General features: G+C 44.6%; 2 protein-coding genes across 2 annotated transcripts in view; both read left to right on the top strand.

Annotated features, from left to right (window-relative positions):
- LUC7L3 (LUC7 like 3 pre-mRNA splicing factor) overlaps positions 1 to 3,984 on the top strand; it is a 32,717-nt gene extending 28,733 nt beyond the window's left edge. Inside the window, exon 10 of the mRNA XM_082272471.1 lies at positions 1,963 to 3,984. Coding sequence (XP_082128597.1) covers positions 1,963 to 2,120 — 158 coding nt within the window. The 3' untranslated portion in view covers positions 2,121 to 3,984. The remainder of the gene's footprint in view (positions 1 to 1,962) is intronic.
- A 16,051-nt stretch (positions 3,985 to 20,035) lies between these two features.
- WFIKKN2 (WAP, follistatin/kazal, immunoglobulin, kunitz and netrin domain containing 2) lies at positions 20,036 to 25,523 on the top strand. The gene is made up of 2 exons (XM_082272431.1): positions 20,036 to 20,314; positions 23,958 to 25,523. The coding sequence occupies exons 1-2, from the start codon at positions 20,114 to 20,116 to the stop codon at positions 25,458 to 25,460; spliced, it is 1,704 nt and encodes a 567-aa protein (XP_082128557.1). The 5' UTR covers positions 20,036 to 20,113; the 3' UTR covers positions 25,461 to 25,523.
- Positions 25,524 to 27,235: the final 1,712 nt, after the last annotated feature.

Genomic DNA, 27,235 nt, shown 5'->3' with positions numbered 1-27,235 from the left:
TAGGGCTTTGCTTTGTCATAGCTTCCTCCCCAATGACTGGTATTCTGATGACTGGTAGGGTAATGATAGAGGTGGAGGAAGACCAGATCCACAGAATAGACAAAGCAGAATCAAGGAGATCCTTACACTGTATGTTCTCAGATACAGCTTCCCCTCCAGCAAGGAAAACTATATTAACCAAAAATCCTGCGTTTTATCCATCTGAAATATGTGACTGAAAATATGTAAACGCATAAAATCTTGATCACAAATAAAATTCAGTAAAAAAATAATTGTATAAACTAATCAAAATACTAGAGCCGCTACCCAGGAAGTCTGAATATGGGACTCAAATAGTTAACTAAAAGTGATTGGGTGCGCCTCTCATTCATTTATCACAAATAACATGAATAGCGTAATCAAAACAAGGATAAATTAAACCTAAAAAAAAACTTTTCATAGAAGTCCATCAAAGTGATACCTATGACAGTCCATTTAGATGATGGATATGGAAAAAAAAACAGCAAAACAAAACTGAAAGGGTGCGCTTGTACAAGGCCGTCTTCACATCAACTCACGCCTCTTATTAGAGACTTTGATCTCAGATTATATAGATCTAAATCACTTTACGATCTCTACACATCCCTATGGTTATCGGGAGGAATATGGTATCCTACACATGTATGCTCAGCCATATTACCATCAGAGAATCATAGCCGATGTTTAACCAAGTATATAAAAAAAAAAAACAGCTGAATACTAACAGACGTGGCTGCAGACCTAGCCAGCTGGTTTGTGCGTGCAGACGCCAGATGTGGCTCCATCCAACACGTTTCCCTGTAAGAGGCGTCAACTGGGAAAGAGCTTCCTCCCCAATGATGGGTAATCTGATGACTGGTGTGTCAATGATGGAGGTGGAGGAAGCACAGATCCACAGAATAGATAAAAGCAGAAGTAGGGAGATCCTTACACAGCAGGTTCTCAGATACCACTTCCCCTCCAGCAAGGAAACCATTGTGCAGCACGCTATTTACATCTCTAAATTTGCTGAGACTAGCAGTCAGAAGAAAGCAGCAGTGCCTTGGATCAGTGGTCTCCAAACTGGCCCAGGGGCCAGATTTGGTCCTTTGCTTGCTTTTTATCTGGCCCTTGGGACCCTATATTATCCACGGACACCAATGATGGGGACAATTGATCTCAATGACTGATGGGCGTAATTTCTACCAATGACACCAACAATGTGGTCCAATGACAACGTTAACAGGCCCTATTGGCATAATTGGAAGGAACTGTGCCCTAAGGACGCCAACAATGGGGCATTGTTTGCTCCTGCCACTGATGCCGGGACACTTTCTACTCCCGATGGTCCTAGTCCTGCCCCCGTAAAGTCTGAAGGACAGTAAACTGGCCCTTTTGTTTCGAAAGTTTGGAGACCCCCCCCCCCCTGCCTTAGAAGTTCTCACACTACAGATGAGGATGCCGAAAGATGTTATGGATAGGCACAGGAAGTTCACTTCTATTTGGGCAATACCTTTGTCAAAGTAAAACATTTGCCCTACTTAAAATTACATTAGGTTATGGCTCTAGTAAAAAGATTTGCAAATGAAAAATGGCCTTTTCATTATTCCTTTTTTTTTGTTTTTCAAAATACGGTATGAGGAAGCACAAAAATGATATAGAAAACTGCAATGTGTAATGGAGGTGGTACCGTTTAAAGGGATTGTAAAGTCGGAAGTTTTTTTTTAAAACTACTACTGCCTGGGAGGACCTAGGGCTCTGGGCACCCTCTTATGTGTCCAGGTTTCAGGTGAACTAAAACCCATGCACATAAATCAAAACCCAGACTGTCCGGGTAGCACTCCCAGTGTCCACAACTGTTTAATACCAGATACCCATTCACAGGAGGCAATCTCCAGGCCTACATGTATTTCTTGTTCTCGGTAAACCACTGTTAATCAATTTCCCGGTTTTCTCAATCTGCAGAAAAAAGGAGTTCCGACGACAAAAAAAGCAGCAAGTCCAGCAGCCGAGACGGGCAAAGTGAATCTCGCAAATCCGACTCTAAGGAATTGCCCACCCAGACCTCTGTAAATGGGTCCAATGAAGACATAAAATCTGAAGGTGACACTCAGTCCAATTAAAACTGATCTGATTTGACCTCTGATCAGCCGGAGGTAAGTGTTTTTGTGCCTCTCTCTCTTATAGCTCTTATGTTTTGCTAGAATGTTACGGTGCAGCGTAAGTATGCACAGATGAAGACAGGAAGCCTTGCCATGAAGGGAGAGCGCTGTGTAGCCCCAGCACACATGTAGAGGTATCTCCTTTTTATGTATTCGTAGTGACCCGCGCCCATCCAAATCTCTCTCCTCCCCCTTTCTGCCACCATAACGCGTCCTCTTTGTCACATAAGCCATCCCAGAATCTCTAATCTTTAAACTTATTTCAATCAAATGTTTTAGCTTTTCCTTTTGTTTTTTTTCCATTTTCAATTTGCTTAATAAATTTATTGGCGTAAATAACACCTAGATTATAATTTTATAGCCTTGTGTTAAAGACCATTTTGATTCATCGGCAGTAATGTTTAATTTTAAGAGGCGCGTTTTTTTTAAGGCACTTATAAAACCAGGCGTAATTTAACTGTTAAAAGGAATGAAAGCTGTTTTAAAAAAAAAAAAAAAAAAAAATTGTGAAAGATGTTTTGGAGTCATTTGCCTTACTGCCTTGCATTCTAATGCAGTTTGTTCTGTAACTCGAGAGCCTGTAGAATTGGATTGTTCGAAGTGTAGGGTTTATGAATAATTTCAAGCTGTCTGCCATACCTCATGCAGCGTTGGTGTTGTAAGCGGGCCCCTGAAAATGCCAAATTAAAAATCAAGGATTCAGTCATACTAATCAGGTATTCTTGCAAGGTACTCCTTTCTTCCAAAATCCATGTTTGAATGATGTTACCTGTAATAGCTTAAGCTTATTTTTTGTGTATTTTGTTTTTACTTTGTCTTTGTCTACCAAGCAAAGCCACAAAAGAGTGTTTTTTTTTGGTTTGTTTTTTTGTTTTATTTTAGTTTTTTTCTTTAATTTTATGTTAGACTTTTGCTGTTCTTAACATCTTTAACAGTTCTGGCAATTTTCTTTTGACTGTGTCTAGGGATGCAATGATGCCCAGTCAGTAAAACAAAATAATTTAAAGATTTTAAATGCAAATCTTGTCTATGCTCGCTAGTAATCGACTTGTTACATTCAGTGCAAGCTTTTACAGAGGTATGTCTTTAAATTTTTCCTACTAAGTAGGAGGAATTGTATCAGGCAGTTTACGCTGTAGTCCGCTGTACGGACGTTGACGGAAAAAGCAGAGATCTGGGATTGATGCATTTTTTTTCTTTTTCTTTCCGCGGATCCCTTTTTCCGATCTAGCATTAGATTGTTTTTGGTTCCTGTTGCATGAAAGTTCTAGAGAATGGGGGACGAGTCTAGAGCCAGAGAATTTTGGTTTTCTTTGATAGATTTTAAGATCTTGTTTCTTGGAATGGCAACTAATTTAGCATTTTTGTTTTATTTCTCTTCATATTTTACCCAATAGGACTGCATTGCGAAGATCAAGGTGACCTCTCAAGATGTCTTAATCGAAGATGGGCTTTAAAATGAGGTGACAGAACCTGTAAAATGAAAAAATTAAAACTCGGTTAGAGTTGGTTCTTAACTATTACATTGAGAACTGAAGTATTTCTGTAGAGTTGATTCAGTACAGTCTCTGGTGATATGTTATTGCCCAGATGTCAGGGCACAAGAAAATTTAATTTAAACAAATGCAAGCAAGTATAACAGCCAAGGCTTGCATAATAATTAAATCAGAAGTTTATTTTTTTTTTTTTTTTTGTTTTCTTTGTTCGGACTTGGAAACCACAAGATAATTGTGAACCACATTAACTTGTTTTTTTTACTAGTAGAAAATAGTTTATAAATAAACGCAACTTCTAATTTCTCTTGTATATGTGCGCTGATGTCATTTTGGCTTGGTATAAAATGCTTTTTAAAATAAATGTGTCACTGTTTAAATTTGTGCAGTTTATTTTTTTCTAAATAAAATATTTCTTTGAAACGCATCTTTTAATGTTTATCAATGGCCAGGCAAGAAAAGATATAGTGAGCATCGTACAAAAATACACCCAAATACAAAATCTACCTGTCCACAGCTTTATCCCTCCTTCTCTTAAGGTACATTGGACTTCCCTGATAAAAAAGATTTCTGGGTCAGGAGTAAGATGAGGTTAAAATAGTAATAAACCCTCGGCTTGTAAAAAAAAAAAAAAAAAAAATCTTACCCCAGCATGTGCACTTTCCATCTTTCAATACTGTTGGCTCCTGCATTTTGATTTTGGCTTCCCTAAACTTTTGGTCTTCACAGTGCATACCCCTTCCAGTCTGTTAGCTTTGTGAAGGGAGGGGAGTTGCAGAAGAGTACTTTATCATCCTAGGCTAGAGGGATGTGCACTTTAATTGATGCGCACACTGTAGATGGAAGGATCCTGGATGCAATGGTGACTCCATAGGACACTGCAAGAAAAGACATGGATATTGTTATCCCTGCTAAGAAAGTTCCAACTTTTTACTAGGCCTTTCCCCAGACTGACTTTTGAGTGCCATATCCTGACCCCGCTGGACTAGCGGTGCTAGCCTGGAAGTGGCCTTTGGTTACGAAGTTCCGCTTTGTGGTGCTTTCCACACATCAAATGCTGATAGAAGTTTGCCACGGAACTGCTTTGCAGTTCCAGAGCCGTGGCATTGCCTTAGCAATTGCACTGCCCCAAAAGACTCACTTTCTCTATCGCTCATTGACAGACGTAGTCTTCTTGATTCTCAAGAGCTGGGTTATGTTGTCTCCGCAGGAGTAGGACTAGGCAGAATGACAAAACGTTCTGGCTCCACCCTAGGGGGCAGTCCTTGAGGGTATATCCTCCCTCTCTCTGCTACAGGGAATCAGTTTTTTTCTGTCTAGTCAGGAGTAAGGACCTAAGTTCCTTGCTGGGATCTTTTGGTCCTGGCAAGACTTTTTTTCTTTAAGAAAAAGACATTTTTTAGGTAGTTTTCTCCAGTGTTTTTTTCCTGTGAGATCTTCAAGCAAAAATGCCGGACTGGGCGACACTTGTGGTCCCCCCAGCCGGCCTACGAGCGCGTGCAGACCAGGCATTGCGCTTGGTCGGCCGCGACATATTCAAGTAAGTATGCGGGGCCGGGCGACGGACTGGATGTGAGATCCAGTGGTCACCCCGGTTTCTGCCTAAAAGCGCGTGCAGACCAGTGCGCTGAGTCGGCCGCGACGGAGTCCCAGTAAAGGGACTGACTTTGCGAGTTAAAAGCTCGCTTGGACGCCAGGACCAGAGAGTCGAGGCGTCCACAAACCCCCACCTCGGTGGAGAGGGTATTGTGAAGAGAGGGTGCCTGTCGGTTCGGTATGGTGAGTAAACGTTCCCTTTTTTCCTCATTATGAGGCAGTATATATTATGGGCCCCTCCATATATGGTCAGTATATATCTGACACTTACAAGTCCCCCTTGTAATACAGCATGTGTTTGTGGGAAGTGGACTTGGTTCAAGAGCTAACACTCTACCCAGCAGACTGTAACATTACAGCAAACATAGGAGGTATAATCCTACCTTATGTGCAGTGTATCTCTGTAGATCCATATGTCACCTCTCAGCAGAGTGCAGGTGGATGTGCTGGGAAGACGATATCGGCGGTCCGCCGCCATTTTGCCGTAGACCGAATGCATGTATGTCCTCAGGTCACGCCGGCCGCCATGTTTTTGGAGTCTTATGTCTCTTCTATGGGGGCGGCCATGTTTTGTGAGCCCAGCTTCCTCGTGGAGGGCTGGGAACGCCGGAAGGCGTACACAGGGGGCGGAGCCACGCCTTCTGCCTGGGAAAAAGCAAACAGCTCCTTCCAGTCTGTGTAAGACAGACGCTGGCTGCAGTTTGTTGGAAACTGCACTGCATCGGTTGGTGAGCCTTGGGGGTCCCTCTCTCTCTCTCTGGGATCGAGAAGCAGGTACTCTGAGGGGCGCTATTGCGCTAGGGGGAGACACACAAAAAAAAAAAAAAGAGGTTTTTTTGTTTATTGCTGGCAAAAGTGTCCTGTATTAACATGGACCCTGCCACTCATGTATCTCCTCCGGATCCCCTCGGGTCTGCGGGATCCTCCAGCACCCCATTGACAATTGAATCTTTGTCAGCCATTATGGAAACTTTTGTGTCCCGGGTGGAAGTGGCTTGTCAGGGACAGGGCGCAAGAAAGCGACCCCCGCCTAACCCCTTATTATCTGAAACCTCGGATTCAGACTCTGAGCCTATTTCTGCAGTTGCAGGTACTTCATCTGGTATTGGTGTCTCGGGTCCTGTCTCTTCAGACAGTGAGGAGGATGTTTCGGCATCTGCCATAGCCCGAGAGGAAGCGTTGGTAAACGCACTCATTGTATCTGTTCAAGAGACTTTAAGGTTACAGGGTATTCCATCAGAAATAGCTGAAACTGAGATCCCTTTTGGGACTAAAAAGCGCATCAAGGTGGCAAAGGTTTTTCCATTGCCCAAATGTTTTGGCAATCCAATCGATGAAGAATGGCGTCTGCCAAAACGCACTTTTAATATTTCCAAACGCATTGACAGGCGTTATCCGTTTGAGGAAACCCTTATTAAGAAATGGACAGAACCACCTGTGGTGGATTCACCAATTGCTAGATTGAATAAAGCCACGGTTATTCCTTTAGAAGACGCTCCGTCTTTTAAAGATCCAGTGGATCGCAAGATAGAAGCTATGTCTCGCACCATGTTTTCCTTGATTGGATCAGTTTTCAGGCCAATAATTGCTATTGGTCTGGTTTCGCAGGCTGTAACTGAATGGACCAAGTGGTTACGCCGGGACTTAGAAGTCCCTCAGGCGGTATCAGATTTGTTGGAACAAATGATACAGGGGTTACAGTTTGTATGTGATGCGGCGTTAGACGCCACTCCATTAATGGCGCGAGCATCAGTCTCAGCAGTGGTTCTCAGGCGTACACTGTGGCTAAAAGGTTGGATAGCCGACCAAGGTTCCAAAAAAGCTTTGGCTAATATCCCCTTTTCAGGAGAACGTCTATTTGGAGCCAACTTAGATGAGATCATTAAGGATCTCACCGGTGGAAAAAGCACCTTTTTACCGCAAAATTTTAAAGGTAGAGGAACTCGTCAAAGACGAGGGCCTTCTTTTTCTGCTCACAAGAGGTTTTTTCGTCCAGCGGGTGAAAAAACTAAGTCCTCCAAAGCTCCTGCAGGAGGCGTCAGGGGTCGTTGGTCGGGCAAGCAAAAGCCCGCCCCCTCCAGACCTGAAGATAAACCATCCAAAGCCTGAAGGTGCGCCCCACCCATAACTGGGGTGGGGGGACGTCTTCGCCGGTTCCCGGATCCATGGCTTTCCAGAATCCCGGACAAATGGGTTTGCGAAGTCATAAAGTCAGGGTACAAGATCGAGTTTCGATCTCTCCCACCGGCGCGATTCTTCCCTTCCAATATCCGACTATCTCCGGATCGTCTAGAAGATCTGCGGAGAGCAGTCACAGATCTACTACAACAAGGAGTGGTAGTCCACGTTCCTTGGACAGAACGGTTTCAAGGGTTTTTATTCAAACCTGTTTACAATACCCAGGAAAGAGGGCAAAGTGCGTCCAATTCTGGACTTAAGAGCGCTCAATTCTTTCGTCAACATAAGAAGATTCAGAATGGAGTCCATTCGCACAGTAGCAGCCTTCCTGCATCCAGGGGATGTCCTAGCGTCCATAGACATCAAGGACGCCTATCTTCACATTCCCATTTTCGCAGGACATCAGAGTTTTCTACGCTTTTCCGTAGAGGAGAACCACTATCAGTTTGTGGCGTTACCTTTCGGTCTCGCCATGGCTCCGCGGGTCTTCACAAAGGTGTTTGCCCCTATGTTGGCACTTCTGCGCCAAAGAGGTATATCGATTCTAGGTTACCTAGACGATCTTCTGCTTCATGCAGAATCTCCTCAGACCTTGCTACAAAACATAGAGATTACTATGATTTCTTTACAGGAATTCGGGTGGCTGGTGAACCAGCAAAAGTCATTTCTGGTTCCCACCCAGAGGCTCGAATATCTGGGTCTAATTCTAGACACAGTCAGGACGAGAGTTTTCCTTCCGGTAGGGAAACTTCGAAAGATTCAATCAGCAGTCCAGTTGTTACTGTCCAACAGCTGGTCTTCCCTTCGGACGTGCATGAGGGTTCTGGGGTTGATGGTGGCTTCATTCGAAGCAGTCCCATTTGCCCAGTCCCATACCCGAATTCTTCAGCAAGAGATTCTTCTCAGATGGAATCGGAATCGGAATCCGGAATCCCTGGACAATCAGATACGATTGAGCAAACAGACCAGAGAGTCTCTGGTTTGGTGGCTTCGGTCTCCAATGCTCAGCCAGGGAAAGTCATTTCTGCCAATATATTGGACGATAGTGACCACGGATGCCAGTCTATCCGGATGGGGAGGAATTCTCGGTCAATTATCTGCCCAGGGACTTTGGTCCCCGGAAGAATCCAGATTACTGATAAATGTATTGGAACTGAGAGCGATCAGACTTTGTCTGATTCACTGGACCGAGCAGCTCCAGGGCAGCCCGGTTCGGATCCAGTCGGACAATGCCACGGCCGTGGCTTATGTCAATCATCAGGGGGGCACCAAGAGTGTCCGAGCGGCCAAAGAAGTGGCTTGCATTCTTCGCTGGGCGGAACGATTTGTTCCAGCAATCTCTGCGGTGTTCATTCCGGGGGTGGAGAATTGGCAGGCAGATTATCTCAGCCGTCAGACCCTGGATCAGGGGGAATGGTCCCTCCATCCAGACGTTTTCCACCAGTTGTGCCTACGGTGGGGCACCCCGGATGTGGATCTGTTGGCATCACGATTCAACAGGAAAGTTCAGAGATTCGTGGCTCGCTCCCGCGATCCTCTAGCAGAAACCGCAGACGCACTGATCGCCCCGTGGGGGCAATACCAGCTAATATATGCCTTCCCTCCTCTCGCGTTACTGCCAAGACTTCTTCGCAGGGTAGAGGAGGAAGGAATCCCAGTAATCCTGGTAGCTCCGGACTGGCCTCGTCGAGCTTGGTACGCCGACATGGTCAGACTGGTGGCGGACGTCCCGTGGAGACTTCCTCTCAGAGAGGATCTACTGTCTCAGGGACCGATCTTCCATCCTGCTTTACGATCGCTGGCTTTAACGGCCTGGCTATTGAGACCCAGGTGCTGAAGGACAAAGGTTTGTCCGCTTCAGTTATTCCTACTCTAGTTGAAGCAAGGAAAGCGACTTCCAGAAAGATTTATCATCGTACATGGAAGTCCTACATTGCATGGTGTGAACCTTTGGGGTTCCGTCCTCGGTCTTATTAGATTAGTCGAATATTGGCTTTTCTGCAACAAGGGGTTGAGCAGAAACTGGCCTTGAGTACTATCAAGGGTCAGGTCTCAGCATTAGCCATCTTCTTTCAGAAGCCTTTGGCTACTCATTCCTTGGTGCGGAATTTCATCCAGGGGGTGCGACATCTGGCTCCGCCAGTGCACGCGCCGTTACCCCCCTGGGATCTTAATTTAGTGTTGTCGGTTCTTCAGAAACCTCCCTTTGAAGATATTAGGGAGATTCCTCTACCCACGTTGTCCCAGAAGGTGGCCTTCTTGGTGGCTATTACTTCTGCACGCAGGGTGTCAGAACTGGCCGCATTATCTTGTCGTTCACCATATCTGGTGGTTCATAGAGATAAGGTGGTTCTTCGTCCGAATCCATCCTTCCTACCAAAAGTAGTTTCAGAATTTCATCTGAATGAAGAAATTGTATTACCTTCCCTGTGTCCTAAGCCCAGTCATCCTCGGGAATTTGCTTTGCACTCCTTGGATGTGGTCCGGGCGATCAGGGTATACTTGAAAACGACAGACTCGTTTCGCAAGACGGATTCACTTTTTGTGATCCCAGATGGACCCAAGAAGGGGTTGCCTGCATCTGCCGCGACCATTTCCAGATGGATCAGACAGACGGTAGTGCAGGCTTATTCTATTAAGGGTCGGGAGCCCCCGTTCCCTGTTAAGGCGCACTCCACTCGGGCACTTAGTGCGTCATGGGCCTTTCGCCATCAGGCGTCAGTGGTCCAGGTGTGCAAGGCGGCTACCTGGTCGTCGGTGCATACCTTCTCTAAACACTATAAAGTTGATGTAATGGCATCGTCTGATGCCTCATTTGGCCGCAAGGTTTTGCAGGCCGCAATTTGAGGAGACCAGTGGTCTACCTCGAGGGTTTTTTCCGTTGGAAAATTTTTCTTTAGTCTCATTCTTTGTTTATAATGAGCCTTTAAAACTTCTAGTTTGGCACCGGTTGGGCCTACTAGATTGGATTTGATTTTGTCAATCCCACCCCTCATTTGTGGCACTGCTTCTGGATGTCCCAGCTCTTGAGAATCAAGAAGACTACGTCTGTCAATGAGCGATAGAGAAAAATGGATTTTTGTAAGAACTTACCGTAAAATCCTTTTCTCTTAAGCTCATTGACAGACGTAGTACCCGCCCCTCTATCATTGAGTTGGGTTGGGTTAATTTCTCTGTACTGCTTTAAACAGAACTGATTCCCTGTAGCAGAGAGAGGGAGGATATACCCTCAGGGACTGCCCCCTAGGGTGGAGCCAGAACGTTTTGTCATTCTGCCTAGTCCTACTCCTGCGGAGACAACATAACCCAGCTCTTGAGAATCAAGAAGACTACGTCTGTCAATGAGCTTAAGAGAAAAGGATTTTACGGTAAGTTCTTACAAAAATCCATTTTTGTAAGTGGGCATTTAGGCCAAGCATCAGAAGCTCCCTCAATATTTGGACCACTGAGCAGCTCTAAATTTCCCATCACCCATTTTACTGTAATAAGGGTTAACATTGAAGAACTGCGTACTGACTGACCCATACACTGGATGGAGTGTCACGCCCACATTCTTGGTCTTGTTAACCACTTAAGCCCCAGCCCTATTTCGGACACTTTTTGTTTACAAGTTAAAACCAGTATTTTTTCCTAGAAAACTACTTGGAACCCCCAAACATTATGTATATTTTTTTAGCAAAGACTCTGGAGAATAAAATGTCGGTCATTGCAAAACTTTTTGTCAAGCGGTATTTGCGCAGCGGTCTTAAAACGCCATTTTTTTGGAAAAAAATTGAAAAATCACATTTTCACTGCATTTAAAAAATACTAAACAGTAAAGTTAGCCAAATTTTTTTGTATATTGTGAAAGATGTCACGCCGAGTAAATACCCAACATGTTACGGTTTAAAATTGCGCCCCCCCCGTGGGATGGCGACAAACTACGGTCAATAGAGATCTCAATCTGCGACGCTTTAAATTTATTTAACGGTTTAGAGGTAGAGTGTAGCTCTTTTTTTATTATTGCGCACGCTCTGGCGATCGCGGCGATACCTCACATGTGGGGTTTGAACAGCGATTTCATTCGCGGCTCGACTTGCGTATACGTTTTTTTTTTTTGTGCGCGAGCTAACGGTGATGGGGGCGGCAAAATTTTTTTTTTTTCCTATTTATTTTTTTTAAACTTTATTACAGGTTTTTTTAAAAAAAAAAAATCTGATCACTTTTATTGCTGTCACAAGCAATGTAAACATCCCTTGTGACAGCAATATGTGTGACAGGTACACTTTATGGAGGGATCGAGGGTCTAAAAGACCCTAGACCCCTCCACTACACTTCCCTGTATGCAAAACGCCGAAAACGGCATTTTTGCATACAGCCGTTTTTTAAATTTGCCGCCTTTTGCAGCACAGTAACCCGGACGTGACGTCATGGACGCCGCCTCCGGGTTACGTCATCGGAGCCCCGATCGATGCCGTGTCCGGCATTCATCGGGACTCCATCCAGCCGGCGGACGTGCCGGCTGGGTGCTCGGGGCTCCCGGTGGGACGGGAGCCCCGGGCAAAGCCACGGAAGGCGGCGGGAGGGGGGGGACGTCCCCTCCCGCCCCCCCGGGTAATGATCGAGCGGCTCCCGAGCCGCATCGGTCGTTACCGACGGAAAGCCGACCGTCGGCTTCAAACCACGGTACCGGGATGATGCCTCTAACTAGAAGCATCATCCCGGTATAAACCCGCAAAGTGTACCGACGTATCGGTACGTTACTATGCGGTAAGTGGTTAATCATCTTAAGATGTATCATCCTGCTTCTGCTCTTACCCTTCAAGGACAACATGGAACTTTGATTTCTGACTTGTTCCCACTACCTGCTTACAGTGACACCGGTCCCTTTCTGCTGCTTGACCATCCTAAGCACCAACTTCCTGCAATTGAGTGTACCCGAGGCCTTGCTTTGGGTCCAACTTGTCTGCACATAGACTCAGAGGGGACACTTCTGCTTTGAGTGACCTTGGCCCTCTCCTAACTGTTCCAGGGGCATCCACCTTTACGCTCCACATCTGGTTTTAGTCCTACTCTGAAAAAAATGTATATGTTTTCCCTTGTTGTTGTGGATTTTGGTTGATCATCTTCTTGCTGATTTTAGTTGTGGTGTTCCCTCATGTGTGAATCAGTTTCCCTCAGGTGGTGACCTTTTTATCTATATTCTTGCCATAATATTGGTTCTTTGTACGCTCCTGATGGTCGTGTTGGTAGGTTCCTCTATCCGGTAGGGGACTCTGCGTCATTCAGTTCTGATTCAGGTGTTGATCCCTAAGGTAGCTCTTGGGAAGCAGGTGGTCCCCAGTTCTATGGTGCACATGTTATGGTTGTTACTGTGTTCCCCACCCTCATTTGGACTGCTTTTGGACATCCTGACAGCATCTGAATTCTTATGCTGTGGGCAAAAAAGAAAATGGTGTTTCTTTATCCCACACCCACAGGACATCTTCATATCCACTAAGATAGGGTTATGCTGGCACCTTCAGGTGATTGGACACTGTGGAAAAAAAAGAGAAGACAGGAAATCCCCCCCCCCCCCCTCCCAGCTAGGCATAGATTCCAATCTGGGGCCCTGTGGCTGGGAATGAGTGCCCTGGACCTGTAATCTTAGTGGGGAAGGAGTATGTGCTTGTACCACCTTTCCTGTGTGCTATTTTGTCACCCCCCCCCCCCCCTACACACCACACACTTCTTTCCTCATATAACTGTTTTTAGTGTGGGGAGATATCTTTGCTGGTTCTGGGGCTGTGGCCTTGCCCTGCCAGCGACCAGTGGATCTACAAGGTTGTTGTATCTGTTTCTTGTCCTCTGGAAAGGTTCCTTCCTACCGATGTGCACCTGCCCCTGGATCGGCTGCAAGCTCTGTTTGGGCAGGGCAGAACTTCTTGTCCTAGGGGCGTGTTCGTTCCTTTTCTGGTGTCGGAACATTTTTGGGGGTTATATTTATGCCCTTTCCTGGTTCCCAGGTAGGAGGGCATGTTTGTCTGATTCTGGACCTCAGTGGCGTCCCTGCATCAAGGTTTCCATGGCTTGTATAGATGTCGGGATGCCTATCTGCACATTCCTATTTGCACCCGGCATCAGCATTTCCTCCGCTTTGCTGAGTAAGGCGCACGATCAGTTTGTGGCGTTACCCTTTGGTCTAGCCTCCACTCCTTGGTTCTTCACAAACTTGTTGGCCCCGGTCTTAGCGTTGCTGCGTCAGCAGGGGATTGCTGTGCTGGGGTACCTGGACGACCTCTTGCGAGTGGAGTCTGTCTGCTCTGACGGCCAGTGTGGAAATTACTCTCCAGACTTTGCGGGAGATTGGGTGGTTTCTGAATTTTTAGAAGTCTACCCTGGTTTCGACCAGGAGATTGGATTATCTGGATTCCGCTCTGGCAAGAGTGTTCCTTTCTCGGAAGCGGTTGCAGAAGTTGCATTCTGCGATTCAACTGTTCCTAACCCACAAGTATTTGTCCCTTCGTGAGTGTATGCGAGTGTTGGGCCTGATGGTGTCCACCTTCGATGCTGTTCTGTTTGCACAGTTCTACATGAGACTCCTTCAAAAGGAGATTTTGTTCAATGGGACGAGTATTACAAGTCGCTGGACTATGTGATTTGTCTGTCAGGTGACCAGTTATTCTCTGGTGGCTGTGCTTCCCGACCTTGATACAGGGCAAGTCCTTTCCCCCCCTTGTACCGGACATTGGTCTTGACAGATGCCAGTCGGTCTGGGTGGGGAGGGGGTCCTTGGGCTGTACCCAGCCCAGGGCTGTTAGAGTCCAGGTTGCTCATCAATGTCTTGGTACTGCTTTGGGACGTCCCTATGGTGAAGAATATGGAGCGATCTCTCAATGAGCGGAAGAAAAAATAGGATTTTTGTCTCACCACAAAATCCTTTTTCACGGAGTTCATTGACAGAACTTTTTTATTTGAATTGTAAAAATCTAAAACTCTCAATTTTTATCCATACTAAAATTAGTACACATGCTTATAATAGATAATACAATAGCACAATTGCTTTAATATTTGTATGAAGATTTTAAGTGTAACTCCAGCCAGAAAAATTACTTTTTTTTTTTTTTTTTTTTTGGAAAGCATAGGGAAGGGTAAACACTCCTGTAAGATTAGTTTTTGCTGTCTGTGCCCCTGTTCAGACGATTTCACCTCACTTTCTGTCCCTGTGACAATTGAATTTTGGGTTATGGAAACATGGGTTGGTGATAAAGCTTTAGTGGAGACACTTTTTTCCCATGATAAATACTTACAGGAGGGAATTTCCCTTCCTGGGGGTAGATTTCCACTCCCTGTTGTCTTCATTCGTTTTAAAGGAGTTTTAAAGTCAGAAGGTTTTTTTTTTTTTAATCTTAATCCATTCTGTGCATTAAGATAAAATCCTTCGGTGTGCAGCAGTCCCTCCGGGTGTCTCAGCCGCCTGAGACTCTCCCTCCTGATTGACTTTGACAGCAGCGGCAGCAATGGCTCAGCCAGTTAGCCAATCAGGAAGGGGGGTGGGGGGCATGGCGGCGACGGCAGCTATGTGTCTGAATAGAGCTGCAGCTCGGCTCAGGTGCCCCCATACCAAGCTGCTTGCTATGGGGGCACTTGACAGGAGGGAGGTGCCAGGAGCAGCAGATGGGGACTCAAGAAGAGGATCCCGGCTGCTCTGTGAAAATCCACTGCACAGAGGAGGTAAGTATAGCTTGTGTTTTTTTTCCCTTTTTAAAAACACACTTTCAAGTTGAGTTGTAAGTCGGATGTTTGTAACTCAGGCACTTGCCTGTATTTGGCAATTAAGGTCTGCACTCCACTGTTAACTACACCATTCAACAATATTTTATTTTTTTAGGGTGCCTAAACATCTCCACCATGTATCGGTCTGTTAGTACAGTATCTGCTATTGCTAAGCGCTGATGTTGGTGTGAAACATGTTCGTTGGAGTGCTATGTTCTCTCGATTGTACATTGTGGAGTGTCTGTTCTGAATAGGTCTAAATAAAAGTGATTTTTTTTTTATTAGATGTGTGGCCTATCGTATTCCTTTCTTCTACTGTTAGTACAATAGTTTAGGTATATAGAGTAAGCACACCACATAGAAAAAATGCTTTAGCAATAAAGTTGTACTAGGCAAATGCGTACAATAGATACAAATCCAAGTATTTCAAATCACATCAAGTATAATACAGCAAAGGTGCTCACTCCACTGATGAATCACATCAACAAAAATACATGCATGTAAAGTGAGCTACATTTAGAACATAAAAGCTGATGTTTAGAAATACATACAGGAGCCGTACCCAGAACAGAGTAATGAAAAGGATAGCTGAGCCAGACCCTGGTGAGGGGAGGTGGAGGGAAAAAAAACATTGTTTCGAGGATGTAAGCACCCCTTTCTCAAGAACCTCTTACATCCCCGAAATGTTGATTTTTTTCTCCTCCTTTTCACCTGTTATGTTTTTGTGCAATTCAGTGATTGTGTTCATATTTATGTAATTTGAAACGTTTAAAAATGTATATTAAAGGAATTGTAAAGGCCGGAGGTTTTTTTTTTAATCTTCATGCATTCTATGCATGAAGTTAAAAAAAAAAAAATCTCTGTGCATCAGCTCCTCCTCCTTACCTGAGCCTGTTTTTATCTAGTGATGTTACAAGAGTGTCTAAGCTCCCCCCCCCCCCATATTTTGCTGTGACAGCACGATTGGGTGCCGCTGCTGTCAGTCAGAATCATTCAGATGAGAGACGGGTGGGCCCGGGTCGTCTGAATGGACACCGGTAGCTGTGACTCAACTCGGGTGCCCCCATGACAAGCTGCATGGTGTGGGGAAACTCAACAGGAGGGAGGGGCCAGGAAATCCGAAGAGGGATGACTTACACAACATCCAGCAAGTAACAGCTGATGAAACAGCAGCTCTGGACACCAGAAAGATGGCCGCCGTATCCTCCGAAGCACAGAGCGTCTCGCCAGCCAAGCTCCACCTACATGTTTTGTCACGCCCCCTGATGACGTATGATTATGACAAAACATGTAGGTGGAGCTTGGCTGGCGTGACGCTCGGTGCTTCGGACTTCATGTGAACTGTTTTCCACTTTAATACCTGTGGACCCTAGGAGACTGGTTCACTTTACTTTAAAAAGCGCTGCATGATTATAGAAGGTTTTATTGTATCCACAATTCCGGATTCGTGCGAGCTGCTTTTTTTGCTTTATATCGTTTTTTATTAGGATTAGTGCAGTATATTGCCCTCATAGTTATAGGTATATCTAGGTAAATCTAAAGGAAATGGAAAAAAAAATGTATAGCTAGCTCTACCCTGCCAAAACACCATCCAAAAAAGGTTTACCTAGAGATGCACTTTAAAAGCTTTTTCTGTTTAGCCAACATTCCTTCTTTAAATATCCAGTTGGCAATGAAGTAAACCATGTTTTTTTTTTTTTCTTTTATTTCAATCTATCTCTCAATCTCTCTGACAATGAAATAATTTCACCCTTGTGACTGTGATTATGTGTCCAGAAACCGCTTAGAACTCCCTTAAGACGTTAATACTAAACTTCAGCAGCAGCCTGTCCAATCAGACTTTTGCTGTGTTAATGTCTGATCATAATTTGGGTGAATATCATCATAATAAAACATGACTTCAAGTTTAAAGGAAAACCTTCAAACAGTAGCAAATGTTATGGGAAGTATGAAAGATCATAGAAATCCAACTGAAGGGTCATCCGATCTAGATTAAAGCCCCGTACACACGAGAAGAAATTCGGCCGGGAAATTTCATCCGACGACCGATCTGACGATTTTCGGCTTGTTAGTATGGTGCTTCCGACAACCGATTCTGACTTTTCGGCTGAAAAAATCCTGGTGTGCAGGCTATAATAATTTTTGTCGACCATCAAAACACGTCTGATTTTCGTCTCATTAGTACACATTTTGATGGGGAAAAATCTTATGAGCAAGACTAGGCATGCTCAGAGATGAAAGAACACATACAAAGCAATCCAACACATTGGTGAGGTTTTCCCATTGGTGCGGGCAGTCAGGAACTTTTGCGGGAGACCCGCGGGGAACTCTATGATGTAACGACTCACTGTACTTGTGCATGCTCCCCCCGCAGCTATGGTTCCTTCCTTCCCCAGCGCAGCCAATAACCAATGCTGATACAGTGCCAGACCGAACCATTACACAGGAAAAGGAGGGGGGCAAAGAAGAAAAGTCTTCCCTGACCTCGCTCCGCCAGCTCTCGTTACTCTTCTTGGGGTATGGTACATGACTGTCAGTGTACCATACCCCGAGAAGAGTAACAAGAGCTGGCAGAACGAGGTATGGGAAGACTTTTCTTCTTCGCCCCCCTCCTTTTTCTGTTTAATGGTTTGGTCTGGCACTGTATCAGGCGTTGTATGAGGGTATTGGCTGGGGAAGGAAGGAACCATAGCTGCGGGGAGAGCATGTGTGTAATGGTTTTGTCTGGCACTGTATCAGGCAATGTTGTATGATGTGGTTATTGGCTGGGGAAGGAGAAGGAGGAACCATAGCTGCAGGGAGAGCATGATGAGTCTCTAACTCTAATGCCTCGTACACACGTTCAGATAATCGGATGACTTATCGTTCGCAATTCTTTGCATGATACTAACATCGAATTCAACAATGCGTACAAACCGTATGATTTTTGTCGTACGATTCTGGAAAAGCTTCCTGGTTGCTTAGCTACGTATCAGATGGTGCAAAACAAAAACAATGGCAGCCAGGCTTTTTCCGTTCTATTTTAGTGTTTCTGAGCATGTGCGGTGTTTGTCGATCGATTTTTAGCGGACGCATAGTGTACTGATGAAACGATTGTCGTTCGCGAAGCTGTCGTACGACAGAAGTTTTCCTGTTTGTCCCTTCGGATTTTGTTGGATGAACTGTCGTGAATGTCAGTCGAAAGCTGTGTACTAACAATCAGATTATCGTGCGATCAGGTCGAAAGCAAGTTTTGTCGTACGATTATCGGAACATGTGTACGGGGCATTAGACCTCTTTTCAGCATCATTATAAGGTAAGGGCTTTGACTGCAGATTAGGGCCAGCACTGAGATAAAATTTGCGGGAGTGGACACAAACATTGCGGGTGCGGGAGGGATTGAACACAAACATTGCGGGTGCGGAACACATAGGTTGCGGGTGCGGACGGTCCTGGTAATGCATTCAGCGGGTGCGGGCTTAAGAAAACAGGCCCGCACAGGGCTCTATCTGGAATGACAGGAAGAGACAGAAGGATTTGAGGTAGCCGATATCCACAGAGCTGTGGTCAGTTCTCCAAGATGTTTGGAACAACCTACCTGCCGAGTTCCTTCAGAAACTGTGTGCAAGTCTACCTAGAAAAACTGATGCTGTTTTGAAGGCAAAGGGGGGTCACACCAAATATTGATTTGGATTTCTCATCTGTTCATTTGCTTTCCATTTTGGTAATTGATAAAAAATAAACTATTAACACTTCTGTTTCTGAAAGCATTTCTCATTTACGTAATTTTTACAAAATATAAAAAAAAAAGAGCCTTTGCTGTTAAAAATTTGGCAAAAGCTTTGAAACTGCACCTGGCTAAAAGTTTTATGATCTGCAGTTATCCTGCAAATTAAATCTGCACTCTGTTGTAAAAAAAACCAATCCTTTCACAATACAAATCTTTGACAATAAACCTGCAGATACATATATGCCTCGTGGGAACAGCCGATACTTTCCAACAAACACCTTGGTTAGGACTGCAAATTGCTTTTTGTTATCCCATTATAACAGATTCAGCTGAAATTATACATTAGCGGTTATCTAACCCCCCCCCCCCCCCCCCCAGACTGTCTTGAAAATTCTCAGGCAAATAAAAAACAAAGTTGGGGAGAGGTGGGCGACTTTGGCCATTGTTAATTTGTTGGAATGGTTAGTCGATGCCTTCACAGGATGAATGGAATGGCCCCACGGTTCCCAGCTCCCATTGTAGCCCAGTTTTTTTTTTTTTTTCACTCCTGCATTTGATGCCAAATGTCGTCAGTAGGCAGTCTGTGTTTTGGATTTTCCAAATCGGCTCAGACAGAGAAATTAATAGCATAAAAATAGCTTGTGCGAAGGCAGCTCATTCATTAGGATTTTCCGCCTTTTAACGTTCCACCAAGATCGAACAAAGAACAACGGTGTTGTTTCATAATACCCACAGAGGAATTTATTAATCTCTTAATTTGATATATAAAGTTTCTGTTCTAAACTAAATAAGGAACAGTAATATATAAATGTCTCTTCTGATTAAGTTCAGATATCTTATAGGGCTCGCCGCCCCCTTTTCTTTTTTTTTTTCCGCCTTCCATTATATTACATAAATTAAGACCGCTCACCCGTGAACAGAACAATAGTAGGTCTTAGGTGGGGTGGGTACATTACTGGGGCATGCTGAATCCTTTAAACTATTTCCAACTTTTTTTTTTTTTTTTTCTGAAATTCACAGACTAAACCGAGCACAAAAAAGTATTGTCAGAAAAATCAAGATTTCCCGAATTAATTCATGGAATAAATCGTATGCAAGTAAAGTGTGAAATTAAAGGGTTATTTTTTAATAAGACCATTAATCCGGTGCAGTTCGGACCAGACGGGGGGATCGCAGTGTTCACTGTGGACACAGCCCTCAGACTTGTTCATTTTTAGAATTTTAGTGAATTACTCCAAGCCAAAATGTGGCGTTTAATTTGTTGTACCTGGATCGGGATGTTGACGGCAGAGACTTTCATATTGCTTGTATTCAGTCTGCTTCGAGAAGGAGATGCATTGCCGCATGTGAGGTACTCTCATGCCGGTTTATGTCCTAATGAAATGAATCCAAACCTGTGGGTGGATGCGCAAAGCACCTGCCAGCGTGAATGTGAGGCCGACCAGGTGAGTCTTTTATCATTCCATACAGTAACGATCGAAGTAGTGAAGTCAGATAGCAGCTAGGCAAGCAAGGGTTTCAGGTGGCCAGCAATGGCAGAAACCTACATTTGTTTCAGGTATTTTTACGCGTGTGATAGAAGAGGCTAACTAATCTATTTTGAGAGCAATCATAAAAAAGAAACAAGCCAAAAAGAAAAAGATTTTAGGATGCAGTCTGTCAGTAGCATTAACACAACTGTTTTGTTTTCTGAGTCCTCCCTATAGATTTTAATAATTGTTGATCCTGCCAATTGATCTGTTCTTTCCTTACCTGTAATAGACCAAGCTGCCTAGAAAAAGGGAATTACAGGGATTGAGACAAACCATATAAACTGGAAGTGCTTTTACCAGTCAGATTTTATTTATATGGTTTACACGTTTCACATAAAAAAAAAAAAACTGTTGCTGTAACTGCTTAATAAGTGTTAGTTTGAGTTGGACTCTAATGTGTTGGTCTGTTACTTAAATAAGAACTCCAGAAATTGTATATATTTACATACAGCTGATAAAATAAGTATTGAACACGCTAACTGAAATTTACAGTCAGGTCCATAAATATTGGGACATCGACAAAATTCAAATCTTTTTGGCTCTATACACCACCACAATGGATTTGAAATGAAACAAACAAGATGTGCTTTAACTGCAGACTTTTAGCTTTAATTTGAGGGTATTTACATCCAAATCAGGTTAACGGCGTAGGAATTACAACAGTTTGTATATGTGCCTCCCACTTTTTAAGGGACCAAAAGTAATGGGACAGATTGACAATTATAAATCAAACTTTCACTTTTTAATACTTGGTTGCAAATCCTTTGCAGTCAATTACAGCCCGAAGTCTGGAACGCATAGACATCACCAGACGCTGGGTTTCATCCCTGGTGATGCTCTGCCAGGCCTCTACTGCAACTGTCTTCAGTTCCTGCTTGTTCTTGGGGCATTTTCCCTTCAGTTTTGTCTTCAGCAAGTGAAATGCATGCTCAATCGGATTCAGGTCAGGTGATTGACTTGGCCATTGCATAAATTCCACTTCTTTCCCTTAAAAAACTCTTTGGTTGCTTTCGCAGTATGCTTGGGGTCATTGTCCATCTGCAGTGTGAAGCGCCGTCCAATTAGTTCTGAAGCATTTGGCTGAATATGAGCAGATAATATTGCCCGAAACACTTCAGAATTCATCCTGCTGCTTTTGTCAGCAGTCACATCATCAATAAATACAAGAGAACCAGTTCCATTGGCAGCCATACATGCCCACGCCATGACACTTCCATCACCATGCTTCACTGACGAGGTGGTATGCTTTTGATCATGAGCAGTTCTTTTCCTTCTCCATACTCTTCTCTTCCCATCACTCTGGTACAAGTTTATCTTGGTCTCACCTGTCCATAGGATGTTGTTCCAGAACTGTGAAGGCTTTTTTAGATGTTGTTTGGCAAACTCTAATCTGGCCTTCCTGTTTTTGAGGCTCACTAATGGTTTACATCTTGTGGTGAACCTTCTGTATTCACTCTGGTGAAGTCTTCTCTTGATTGTTGACTTTGACACACATACACCTACCTCAGGGAGAGTGTTCTTGATCTGGCCAACTGTTGTGAAGGGTGTTTTCTTCACCAGGGAAAGAATTCTTCGGTCATCAACCACAGTTGTTTTCCATGGTCTTTTGTTGTTGCTGAGCTCACCGGTGCATTCTTTCTTTTTAAGCATGTTCCAAACAGTTGATTTGGCCACACCTAATGTTTTTGCTATCTCTCTGATGGGTTTGTTTTGTTTTGTTTTGTTTTTTCAGCCTAATGATGGCTTGCTTCACTGATAGTGACAGCTCTTTGGATCTCATATTGAGAGTTGACAGCAACAGATTCCAAATGCAAATAGCACACTTGAAATTAACTCTGGACCTTTTATCTGCTCCTTGTAAATGGGATAATGAGGAAATAACACACACCTGGCCATGGAACAGCTGAGCAGCCAATTGTCCCATTACTTTTGGTCCCTTAAAAAGTGTGAGGCACATATACAAACTGTTGTAATTTCTACACCTTTCAGCTGATTTGGATGTAAATACCCTAAAATTAAAGCTGAAAGTCTGCAGTTAAAGTGGAGTTCCACCCATTTTTGGAACTTTAGATCTATGTAATCCCCTTTAAAACGGCTTTTACCAATGGAAACTTTTTTTTTTTGCTAGTAAATACCTTAATTTCTGCTTTATTCCTCCTCACCTCACTTCCGGGTCCGATCGGCGATGACGTCATTCGGCGATTCGCAGTGTCTGCTGGGATGTATTCTATTTCAGAAATCTCGCAGTAGCTGAGCTGTAGTGAGCCGTGCCTGCCCCGCCTCCTCTCATTAAGTTGTATTGTATGAATGTATTAAGGCCGTTCTCTGCCCCGCCTCCGCCCCGCCCCGCCTTCTCTCATTGGTTGTATTGTATGAATGTATTAAGGCCGTTCTCTGCCCCGCCTCCGCCCCGCCTCCTCTCATTGGTTGTATTGTATGAATGTATTAAGGCCGTTAGGGCGGAGGCGGGGCAGAGAACGGCCTTAATACATTCATACAATACAACCAATGAGAGGAGGCGGGGCAGAGACGGCCTTAATACATTCATACAATACAACTTAATGAGAGGAGGCGGGGCGGAGGCGGGGCAGGCAAGGCTCACTACAGCTCAGCTACTGCGAGATTTCTGGAATAGAATACATCCCAGCAGACACTGCGAATCCGATCGGACCCGGAAGTGAGGAGAGGAGGAATAAAGCAGAAATTAAGGTATTTACTAGCAAAAAAAAAAAAAGTTTCCATTGGTAAAAGCCGTTTTAAAGGGGATTACATACAGCTATGTATTCCAACCTATTAAAAATGGGTGGAACTCCGCTTTAAATGACATCTTGTTTGTTTCATTTCAAATCCATTGTGGTGGTGTATAGAGCCAAAAAGATTAGATTTGTGTCGATGTCCCAATATTTATGGACCTGACTGTATTTATTACTTCGTACAAAATCCTTTGTTGCTTATGACTTCAAAGCGGTAGTATACTCCGCTTTTTAACTTTTAGCTACATGTAAGCCTATAATAAGACTTACCTGTAGGTAAAATTAATATCTCCTAAACCTACACGGTTTAGGAGATATTCGACCTGCATGCAGCCGCTGACACCAGCGGCGCATGCGCTCTGAAGGTCCGGCGTATCTTGCCAGACCTTCAGACCTCCTTGCCGAAAAGTGAACTCCCGTGTGCATGCAAGGGAGTGACGTCATCGCGGCTCCGGCCACTCACAGCGCCGGAGCCTCCGAACCCGGAAGAGACGCCAAGGGAACATGTCAGCTGCCTCAGCGGTGTCCGTGCGACCGTGTCGGGGCTTCGTTCTAAGGTAAGTATTTTCATAATGTGCTAGTATGCGATGCTAGTGTAACTCACTAGCTCCTCCTGGACTATTTCTCCTGGAAATTTCAGAGTATCGAAGCCAGTATTACTCCCATATGTAATCTAGTGACAATGTTGGTAGGTTTAGTTGTCAGAAGTAGATAGTGACAATCCAGAGCAGAGGAGGAACGTTCTTGAAAATTGTGTTCTTGAAATTAGATACAATGCTGTAACGTGGTTTGTTTTTCTATAGGACTGTGAGACTTATGAAAAGTGCTGTCCTAATGTATGTGGGACCAGGAGCTGTGTGGCAGCACGATACATGGATGTAAAAGGAAAGAAAGGTCCAGTCGGCATGCCGAAGGAGGCAACGTGCGACCTCTTCATGTGCACCCAGCAAGGCTCTGAATGCGACATTTGGGACGGGCAACCGATTTGCAAATGCAGAGACAGGTGTGAGAAGGAACCCAGCTTTACATGTGCCTCTGACGGACTTACCTACTACAACAAATGCTTTATGGATGCTGAAGCTTGTACAAAGGGGATCACTTTAACTGTGGTCACCTGTAAATATCACCTGTCTTGGCCCCACACAAGTCCATTGCCTTCAGAGACAACGGCTAACCCAACGATTCCTTCGATCCCTCCCATCCTGAATGTGATTCCGCCCACTTTAGTCAACAACCCAACTCACAAAGCGGTCCATGTGGGGGATACTGTCAGTTTTCACTGTGATGTGACTGGCAAACCCAAACCAGAAATAACATGGGAGAAAGAAATTGAGGGGAAGGAAAATCTGGTCATGCGACCCAACCATGTTGTTGCAAACATAGTGGTCACCAACATTGCTCAGCTAGTTATCTACAACACTCAGTTACAAGATGCCGGTGTCTACATGTGTACAGCTAAGAACACTGGAGGCCTCATCAAGGTCAACTTTCCTTTGTCGGTCAAAGAACAGCCTGCTAAGGAAAAATCCAACAAGACTTTTTTTCCAACTGATGAGTGTCTGAAGCCACCAGATAGTGAGGACTGCGGGGAGGAACAGACTCGGTGGTACTTTGATGCCAAGAAAAACAACTGTTTTATTTTTGTGTATGGTAACTGCAACAGCAACTTGAACCACTTTGAAACGTATGAGTTGTGTATGATGACTTGCATGAACGGACCTGTCAACCTCTGCAGTTACCCTGCCCTACAAGGCCCTTGTAAAGCCTATGAGCCAAGATGGGCTTATAACAAACTACTGAGCCAGTGCCAGTCCTTCATCTACGGGGGCTGTGATGGTAATGAAAACAACTTTGAGAGCAAAGAGATGTGTGAACACATGTGCCCGTTCCCCAAGAACCAGAAGTGCAAAGTGTGCAAACCTCGGCAGAAGCTGGTCACTAGCTTCTGCAAAAGTGACTTTGCCATTCTGGGGCGCATCATTGAGCTGACCGAAGATCAGGATTCTGGCGGCAATGCCCTGGTCTCGGTTGAAGATATCCTTAAAGATGAAAAAATGGGACTAAAGTTTCTCGGAAAGCAGCCACTGGAAGTCACCCTGGTGAACATGGACTGGAGCTGTCCGTGTCCCAATGTGACATCTGTCAGTGGTCAGCTCATTATTATGGGTGATGTGCATAACGGCATGGCTGTTCTGCAACCGCACAGCTTTGTTGGCATGTCTAGCGCTCGCCGCGTGCGCAAACTGCGTGAAGTCATTCACAGTAAAACATGTGATCTTCTGAAAGAGATTTTAAGCCAACCGTAATCAAGATCAGTATAAGCATGTGCAATACCTTCAAAGATTTCTGGGGCTTCCAAAACTGTCCAGGCTCAGGATCTGACATTTTTAAAATCCCAAAATATTGGGAATATATATACGTTTTTTTTGTTTCCTGATGCAGGACAGTTTCGGGAGGTCCATTTGTTTTTTCCTAACCTACTAATATTGTAACTTTAGTTTGACTTAAACATTAACGTTTGATTTGGGAATCTCCATGTAGTGGGCTGTGTGCAAGTAAAATTTGGGAGTTTTTTTTTTGTTTTTTTTTGCATGCGCAAGGAAACATACACTATATTGCCAAAAGTATTGGGACGCCTGCCTTTACACACACATGAACTCCCGTTTTTATTCTTATTAAAATAACAAACATATGATACTTACCTCCTCTGTGCAGTTGGTTTTGCACAGGGCAACCTAGATCCTCCTCTTCTCGGATCCCTGGTGGGAGCTCCTAGTCCCTCCCCCCTGTTGAGTGCCCTCACAGCAAACAACTTGCTATGGGGGCACCCGAGACAAACTGAATTTCCGTGTATCAATTCAGACACAAAGCTGCTGTTTGGCCCTGCCCTCTCCTGATTGGCTAACTGAATTTGATTGAAAGCAGTGAAAGCCAATGGTGCCACTCCTGTGTCTCAGCCAATCAGGAGAGAGAGAGTCTTGGACATCTGAGGCACTCATGGACATCGCTGGATAGAGAGTGGGCTCAGATAAGTATTAGGGAGCTGCTGCACACAGAGGGGTTTTTTATCTTAATGCATTAAGATAACAAAAAACCTTCTGACTTTACAATCCTTTAATGGCATCCCAGTCTTAGTCTGTAGGGTTCAATATTGAGTTGGCCCACCCTTTGCAGCTATAACAGCTTCTATAACCTTCTGGGAAGGCTGTGCACAAGGTTTAGGAGTGTCTATGGGAATGTTTGACCATTCTTCCAGAAGCGCATTTGTGAGGTCAGGCACTGATGTGAACGAGAAGGCCTGGCTTACAGGCCTTCTCGGTGTCCTATCAGGTTTAGATCAGGACTCTGTGCAGACCAGTCAAGTTCCTCCACCCCAAACTCGCTCATCCTTATCTTTATGGACCTTGCTTTGTGCACTGGTGTTGGAACAGGAAGGAGACATCCCCAAACTATTCCCACAGATTTGGGGGCATGAAATTGTCCAAAATGTCCTGGTATGCTGATGCCTTAAGAGTTCCTTTCACTGCAACTAAGGGGCCAAGCCCAACCCTTGAAAAACAACCCCACACCATAATCCCCCCTCCACCAAATGATACTTATCTGAGCCCCCTCTTAATCCAGCAATGTCCACGAGAGCATTGCCTCTCCAAGGACTCACTCCTGACTGGCTATTGGCAGCAGCGTGAGCCATTGGCTCCTGCTGCTGCCAATCACAGCCAGTGAGCCAATCAGGAGATGGAGGGGGTGGGGCCAAGACATGGCTCCGTGTGTGACTAGACACACACAGCAGCGGCGTGGCTTGGCTCTGGTGCCCCCAAAGCAAGGTGCTTGCTGTGGGGACACCCAACAAGAGGGAGAAGCCAGGAGCACTGGCGTCAGACCCAAGAAGAGGAGGATCTTGGCCACTCTGTGCAAAACCAACTGCACAATGGAGGGAAGTATAACATGTTTGTCAGTTTAATGAAAAAAAAAAATGAAAGCTTTACAATCACTATAAGGTCACGCCTCACCATCTCAATTAGCTTTAAATCCGGACTTTGATTAGGCAACTCCAAAACCCTTTTTTTTTTGAGCCATTCAT

This window comes from Pelophylax lessonae, assembly GCF_965119305.1.
Source record: "Pelophylax lessonae genome assembly, chromosome: 11".
NCBI lineage: Eukaryota > Metazoa > Chordata > Amphibia > Anura > Ranidae > Pelophylax > Pelophylax lessonae.
The sequence above is the reverse complement of the archived record's forward strand: the minus strand, read 5'-3'. Positions and strand labels throughout refer to the sequence as shown.